The sequence below is a fragment of the Schistocerca nitens genome, unplaced genomic scaffold, assembly GCF_023898315.1.
Source record: "Schistocerca nitens isolate TAMUIC-IGC-003100 unplaced genomic scaffold, iqSchNite1.1 HiC_scaffold_517, whole genome shotgun sequence".
NCBI lineage: Eukaryota > Metazoa > Arthropoda > Insecta > Orthoptera > Acrididae > Schistocerca > Schistocerca nitens.
The window spans coordinates 213707-221343 of record NW_026046050.1 but is presented as its reverse complement, the minus strand read 5'-3'; the positions used below and the strand labels follow the sequence as shown (position 1 = coordinate 221343).

The 7637-nt window shown below is 58.4% G+C and overlaps 1 protein-coding gene across 1 annotated transcript; it reads right to left on the bottom strand.

Moving 5' to 3' along the window:
- Window positions 1–2573: 2573 nt before the first annotated feature.
- LOC126232466 (wiskott-Aldrich syndrome protein family member 2-like) lies at window positions 2574–3362 on the bottom strand. Its single transcript, XM_049942719.1, has one exon. It carries the CDS (start codon window positions 3360–3362, stop codon window positions 2574–2576), a length of 789 nt encoding a protein of 262 aa, XP_049798676.1.
- Between the last annotated feature and the right edge of the window lie 4275 nt (window positions 3363–7637).

Sequence of the window (7637 nt, the reverse complement as noted above, 5' to 3'; positions counted from 1 at the left end):
TGAAAGGCGTTTACGGCGCGGCTGCAGGTGTTGCAGGTGTCGGCCGTGGTGACGGCTGAATTGCATTGCCTTCCCGGATGAAACGTTCGCCGACATGGCTCGGAGGAGGAATCTATGAGAATGCGTTGCCCTTGCCTGCCGTTTCGTGTGCCCTCCTGTTGTGTACGCTGTTGTTGTCCGGTGTAGCGAAGGGTGTGTATGTAGGGGTGTGTGTGTGTTTAGTGGGGAATTGGAAGGTCGATAGCTGCCGTCACGGTCAAGATAACGCAGTCAAAGGTGTCGCGAAAAAGTGTGTTAGCCGTGGTTGGTTGGTTCGTGTGTTTTAAAGAGAATGGACGAGAGAGAGAAAGTAGGTGGAGAGTGCGTTGCGTGTTGCCTAACTGCGTCCGCGAATATGGCAGTAGTTGGTGGTGGGCGTGCCCTTGCATGTGGCCCGGAAGGCGTGTCCGTTTCGCGGTAGTGGCACCGCTGCTGGCATATTCGGGAGATGGGAGGGGCGCGAAAGGAGAAAGGAGACGCGGAGGCTTTTAAAGACGGGGAGGGCGCGTGTGGGTGGCTCGCGCTGCGCTCGGCGGTTGTGTTTGTGCAACAAATGTGTTGCCGGGAGGGGACCGTTGTTGTGGTGCGGTTGTAGCCTCAGACGCGGCCGGCAGTGAACGTGAGACGACGGATGCGGGCCGGGGCGGCGCATGTCGCCGGTGCCATGCCTTTTAAGAGCCGCGTGGTCGGGGGTGTGCGCACCGTGTGTCGTGTTGCGAGACAGCATCATTTGTGCTGCGTGGCGTGGCGTGGCGTGGGGGCGAGGAGAGCGAGCCGCGCGGTGTGCTTGTGCGCCGGAGAATGGCACACTGCGCCTGCCCGTTGAGGAGGCCGATGGCCGTGGTGTGGTGGAAATGGAGCGCGTCGGACGTGCACCAATGAGAAAGAGAAACAAAGCGGCGACAACGAACGAAAGGGGGAGGGAGGCCATTGTGTCACATGCGGCGGTGGGAGGAAAAAAAAAAAAACAAACAAACAAGAAACGAAGACGTAAGAAAGAGGAGAAACAACAAAGAGAATGAGTCGTGCGTTCGCGAGGGGGGGTGCGCGTGTAACTCCGGTACGCGCAGTGCCGGAGCCCAACGGCTGTGTCGTCGACGCCAGTGCTTGTCGGCCGAATGGGTGCGGGAATAGAGGCAGCGTCGGCACGGAGAAGCAAGCAAGAAGGAAGGACGCACGCGCGCTGCGGCGTTTGGCGCGGTTTGCGGCTGGCGCCTTTGGTGGCAACGGCCGGGACAAGCAGCGGTGTATGGTGGTGTGCGGGGCGGACAGGGGCGGCGGCGGTGGTGGACTGGGAGGAGGCGAGGCGGCGCCGACGGTGGCGTGTGGTACGGCGAAAACGGGACGGACGGACGGCGGATGTTGGAGAGGCGCCGCGCACGCAGACACATGGAAGGAAGGAAGGAACGAACGCAAGGGAACAAATGGAGGGGGCGAATGTGGAGATGCGGGCAGGCGGTGGTGTTTGTGGGCATGTGGTGGGGAGAAGGGCGGGGGCGGGAGGACAGAGGCGAGGCGACTGCGTGCTTGCTCGCTCGCTCGCGTGTCTTTTGTTTTTGTGTTTGTTTTTCCATCGTTTGGTCGCCTTGGAGCCTGTCGGTCCCGTCCGTGTGTGGCCACGCTTCGGGTGCGTGTATGTTTGTACGTTTCGTTTGTTCGTCTTCTGCAGCAGAGGCGGTGCGCGGCAGTGGGAACGCCTGCCTGGCGGCTGGGACGGCCAGCAAATGCGGTTGGATGGGCGGCCACAGCACCGCACCTGTGCCCAAGGAGGCGACGCTGGCGGCGGGGCCCCCTCGGATGCGGCCGGCTGGGGGCTGTGTGCGCTGCCGCTGCCGCTGCCGCCGCCGCCGCCGCCGCCGCCGCCGCCGCCGCCGCCGCCGCCGCCGCCGGTGCTGGTGCTGGTGCTGGTGCAGCAGCAACAACGACGAACAACGAGTAAGCAAGAAGAGGACGAAGCGGATGGCTGGTGGGTGAGTGCATTTATTTAGGCGGTCGACAAGGCAGTGCGTGATGTGGCGTTGTGACGGGGGTTTGCTCACGTGGCCTCGTTTGTGTTGATGCGCAGGAAGATGAGATGCGGGCAGACGCAGACGCGTACAGAGAGACGAGCCCGGTCTGCAGCAGGATGTGTGGCGCGGCGCGCCGAGTGCAGAGCAGCGCGCGCCGCCTGGGCCGGGCTGGGCCCGCCCGGCGGCGGGCCGCGCTGTTGTCGCGGACGTGAGCGCCCCCTGGCGGGTGGTCGGAGGCGGCGCGGTGGACGTGTGTCCGGTTGGCCAGTGCACATTGCGAGTGGCTGGCTGGCGGTCGGCGGCGAGACGGGAGAGGAGGTATGTGTCGCGGGCGCCTTTGCTGCGCTGCGTCGTTGCGTGCCTGGGCGTGCGCCTGTCGACTGTGTGTGACTGTGTTGGGCGTTGTGCCACGTACGTGTGTGCTCGGCCGAAGGCGTCGGAAGAAAAAGAGAGAGAGAGACGGGCGGGAAAGTGGGTCGGTGTGCGTGCGTCGCCCGTGATGCGATGATGTCGCGTCATGTCATGTCATGTCTTTGCGAAACGGCTGCCGAGAGGTGTGTGGTGGCGAGCGGGAATGTGCGTTTGGTGGTTGCCGGCCGGCCGGCAGTTGTTGGTGGTTCCTCCTGTGTGGTTGTTTGTGCTGCTTTGATGGCAACGTGGAAGGACGCCGGTTTTTCCGTGCCTTGCGTGTGGTTGTGTCGACGGTGACTGGTTGGGGGTGTGCGCCGATGCACGTGCCATGTTGTTATGTTTGGGTCGTGAGTGTGTTTTTGGCTGTGTTGTTGTGTACGGGAAGGGGGAGAGAGGAGGAGGCGGCGGCGGCGGCGGCGGCGGCGGCGGCGGCGGGGGTGATAGTGCGTGCAGTAGTGCCGTTGCGACGGGCGTCGGGTGGAGCCGTGCGTAGTGGCGGAAAGGTGTAGGTTGCGGGAAGCGAGCCCGTCGCGTGTCGTCGTCGACGACGGGGTCGCGTGCGCTGTGAATCGAGAGTGGCGGGAAAGGGGCAGCGTGCCGCTGTGTCGTGGTCGTTAGCAGAGGCCTGTGTGCCTGTCCGTTTGTTTTCTGTCGGACGCTTGGTGCGAGGTGTTTGTTTTGTTTTGTTGCCGCCGCCGCGGTTGTTTTTGTTTGTCGGCTGTGCTGTGTCGGTGGGTCGGCGAGCTGTTTTGCGGTGCGTGAATGTGTTGGTGCAAAAGTGGCGGCGGCGTCATGGCTGCGACCGCGACGAGCCGCGGGCGCGCCATTGATGATGTTGAACACAGAGCGGCTGTGTGCAATGGGAGGCCTTGTGTACGGGTAGCGGTGTTGTCGTACGTGCATCCGGCCCGGTGCGGAAAGCGCCGTTGCGGTTGGGGTTGCCTCTGGTCGCGACGTGTGGTGCTCGGCTTTGTGGGTTTTTTTGGTGCCCCTTTGGCCGGTGGGTGGTGTTTGTTGTTTTGTGTGTGTGTGTGTGTGTGTGTGTGTGTGGTCTCTTTGGCGCTCGGTATATATCTGCCTCCTGCTCGGTCTTGTTGTCGACGTCGTCTGTAGTTTTTTGCGGCTTGCCGACGACCGACCGACCGAACTACTACCTACCTGTGACAGCTACGTGTGGCGCCCGAAGGTGAACGTAACGTGACCTCGGCGCCCTTAGCCTAACCTAAGATGTCCGGCCGTAAGGTAGGTGCGGCCACCTGACGCCTCACGTCCGAACGCTTAACCTAACTTTGACGCCTAACCTAACTTTAACCCTTAACCTAACCCACGTCCACCTAACGTAACCTAACCTAACCCAAGCGACGCCAACCCTAACCTAAGGTGTTGTACACTGCGAATGTCGAAGGCATGTTATAGTCTTAGGTGGAGAGCACTACACGCAACAAGCGGCTACACGGGTAGCAGGGGTTGTGTGGCGTGGGCTGGGCGGTTTTGTTAGGTTAGATGGCCTTGGGCAAGTACAGAAAGGGGGCAACAGCAGCCTCAACGGGTGCGGGGACCAAGCAGCAATCGGTATCGTTTGTTAATTGTCAACTGTCGAAGCTGCGTTGGTACAGTACCGGAACCGCAAGCGCTGACAGAGAAAGCACCGAAGCTCTGCAATCGTGATAAGGTACAGAAAGCTGGCTGACGCCAGGGATAAATTCTGCCGAAATTGTCACAAAGGTACAGACGGTGTTTTAGAAAGGCTCGATTGCATGCAACCGGTGGTGGTGTGTTCGTCGCTGTTTGAGTAGTAGTTTTGATCCTGTAGTGAAGTAGAGGTGGATGGTTCCTGTGAAATATTGTGGGTGGAGGTTACACCCAACAACCGAGCTAGGTTTAATAATAATTGGCTCCTTTGACCGACCTCCCGACGCAGCAGCATTAGTGGCAGAACAACGGAGAGACGGATTTTGGAAACACATTTCACATACATTTTCCTCAGCATGTTAGGGTCTTAGGTGGAGATTTCAATTTACCCGATATAGACTGGGACACTCAGATGATGTTCAGGACGGGTGGTAGGGGGACAGAGAGCATCGAGTGACATTATACTGAGTGCACTGTCCGAAAATCACCTCGAGCAAAATGAACAGAGAACCGACTCGTGGAGATAACATCGTGGACCTACGGATGACAAACAGACCCGAACGTGTTTCGACTCTGTATGTGCAGAACAGGGACGCAGTGATCATAAGGGCCGTTGCAGGGAGGACGGTGTATCTATCTGTTTTGGCTAGCAAGAGTAATAGAAGGCAGATTTGCAGACGACCCGACAGATGAAAAGGCAAATGCCTGTTCCGACACTGACAATGTTGAGTGTTCATGGAGAAAGTGCAAGGCAATGGTAAAAATGCGTTTTTAGACAGGTACGTGCCGAGTGTCGAACTGTGAGGGATGGGAAAAAAAACCCACCGTGGTATACTACAACAACAACGTTAGGAAACTGTTGCGAAAGCAAAGAGAGCTTCACCCAAAGTTTAAACGCAGCCAAAACCTCCGAGACAAACAGAAGCTAAACGATGTCCAAAGTGTGAGCGTAAGGAGGGCTATGCGTGAAGCGTTCAGTGAATTCGAAAGTAGAACAAACCCTATGTACCGACGTTGACAGAAAATGCTAGGACGTTCCGGTCTTGCGTTGAATCAGTAAGTGGCTCGAAACAGCATATCCAGACACTCCGGCATGGTGATGGCATTGAAACAGAGGATGACACGCGTAAAGCTGTGAAATACCTAAACACCTGTTTCCAAAGCTGTTTCACAGAGGACGGACCGCACTGCAGTTCCGTCTCTAAATGCTCGCACGAACGAGAAACCGGCTGACATCGAAATAAGTGTCCAAGGAGGAATGGGAAAGTCCGCCGGACCCGACGGGATTACCAATTCGCGATTCCTACACAGGGTACGCGAAACAACCTGCCCCCCTTCTAACAGCCGTGTACCGCAAGTCTCTGGAGAGGAAGGGAGGGTTCCAAATGATTGGAAAAGAGCACAGGTAGTCCCAGTCGTCGAGCAGATGCGCAAAAACCATAGACCCATATCTCTGACGTCGATGTGTTGTAGAACATGTTGTTTGCTCGAGTATCATGTCGTTTGTGGAAACTCCAGAGTCTACTATGTAGGAATCCATGTTGGATTCCGGAAACAGCGATCGTGTGTGAGACCCCCAGCTCGCTTTATTTGCGCATGAGACCCAGAAAATATGAGATACAGGCTCCCAGGTGGATGCCATTGTCGTTGACGTCCGGAAGGCGTTCGATACAGCTCCGCACCGTCGCCTGATAAACGACGTAAGAGTCTACAGAATATCAGACCAACTGTGTGGCTGGATTGACGAGATGTTAGCAGACGGAACACAGCATGTTGTTATCAATGGAGAGACAGACGTCTACAGACGTTAAAGTAACCCCTGGCGTGCCACGGGGGAGTGTTATGGGACCATTGCTTTTCACAATTCATATCATATAAATGAGCTAGTAGATAGTGCCGGACGTTCCATGCGTCGTTTCGCGGATGATGTGCTGTATGTAGTATACAGAGAGGTTGCAGGACGATCGGCAGCGGATAGGCACCCGGTGCAGGGAGTGGCAACTGTCCCCTTAACATAGACAAATGTGATGTATTGCGAATATACAGAAAGAAGGATCGTTTATTGTATGATTGATTATATGATAGCGGGACAAACACTGGTAGCTGTGACGTCTGTAAAATATGTATCTGGGAGTATGCGTGCGGAATGATTTGGAAGTGGAATGATGATCAGATAAAAGTAATTGTTGGTAAGGCGGGTACCAGGTTGAGATGCACTGGGAGAATGCTTAGCAAAAATGTAGTCCATCAACAAAGGAGGTGGCTTACAAAAACACGCGTTCGACCGACCCATACGTGAGTGTTGCCCACCAGTGTGGGATGCGTAGCAGGTCGGGTTGACGGAGGAGATAGAGAAAGGTCCAACGTTTCGTCACAGGGTTATGTGGTAACCGTGATAGTTAAGTGGCAGACTCTGCAAGGGAGGCGCTCTCTGCATCGCGGTGTAGCTTGCTCGCCAGGTTTTCGAGAGGGTGCGTTTCCGGATGAGGTATCGAATATATTGCTTCCCCGTACGTATATACCTCCCGAGGAGATCCCGAATGTAGTAAAAGTAGAGAGATTCGAGCGCGCACGGAGGCTTTCAGACAGTCGTTGTTCCCGCGAACCATACGCGACTGGAACGGCAAAGGGAGGCAATGACGACAGTGGCACGTAACGTAAAAAGTGCCCTCCGCCACACACCGTTGGGTGGCTTGCGGCGTATAAATGTAGGAGGTCGGCTGTCGTGTGTGCTTGGAGGCAGATTCGGTGTGTCTGTAGTTGCGGACGGCGGTCAGCCCCCCTCGCGTAAGCGGCGAGGGGCGGCGGCGCTCGGTTGGCCGGTGCCGATGTTGCGCAGGCGGCGCCCGTTTTGTTTGCGGCGGGCAATTTTGTGAGAAAGGGGCGCGAATGTTGGCGGGCGAGGTGGCCCGACGGCTGCGGGCCGATCGGGAAACGGTGGGAGGGCGATGGGGCGGCGGAGGTGCGTTTGCACGGCCGGCATCGCCGCACGCCTCCGCTTGTGTGGCTGTGGCGGCGGCCGCGCTGGCCGGGCTGGCGCGGCGACGGTGTGGCACTTTTGCCGAAGGTTTGGCCATTGTGGCGGGTCGTCGGCTGGGGCTGTGGGGGCGGCATGTGGGCGGGGGCGGCGATTCTCGGCGGGCCGAGCCAGGCTGTAGCGCGCGGTAGCTGCAGTTTGGCCGTGGTTTGCGGCGCTGCCGTGGCGACTGGTTGGCGACTGTGGTGTGGCCGTGTGTAGCCCCATCCTCGGTGGTTTGAACGGCGCGGGTGGTTGCGGCGCAGGTTTGGGGCTGGTCCGCACAGGCTGTCGGACGTTGGGCGGTAGCAAGCGCGGGAGGCGCGGCGCGGCGGCGCGCAGAGTGGCGGCCGCTCTCTCGGCCGTCCGCGCCCGCCCGCGACACTGGCTGGGCCTGGCGGCGCGGCGGCTATTCTCTGCCGCCGTGCTTGCCGCCTGCCGCTCTCGCTCTCGCTCTCGTGTGTGTACGCGCGTCGTCGAAATAATGGCAGATCAGGCGGCTACGAACGAGACTGCTGCGGCACCCGCCG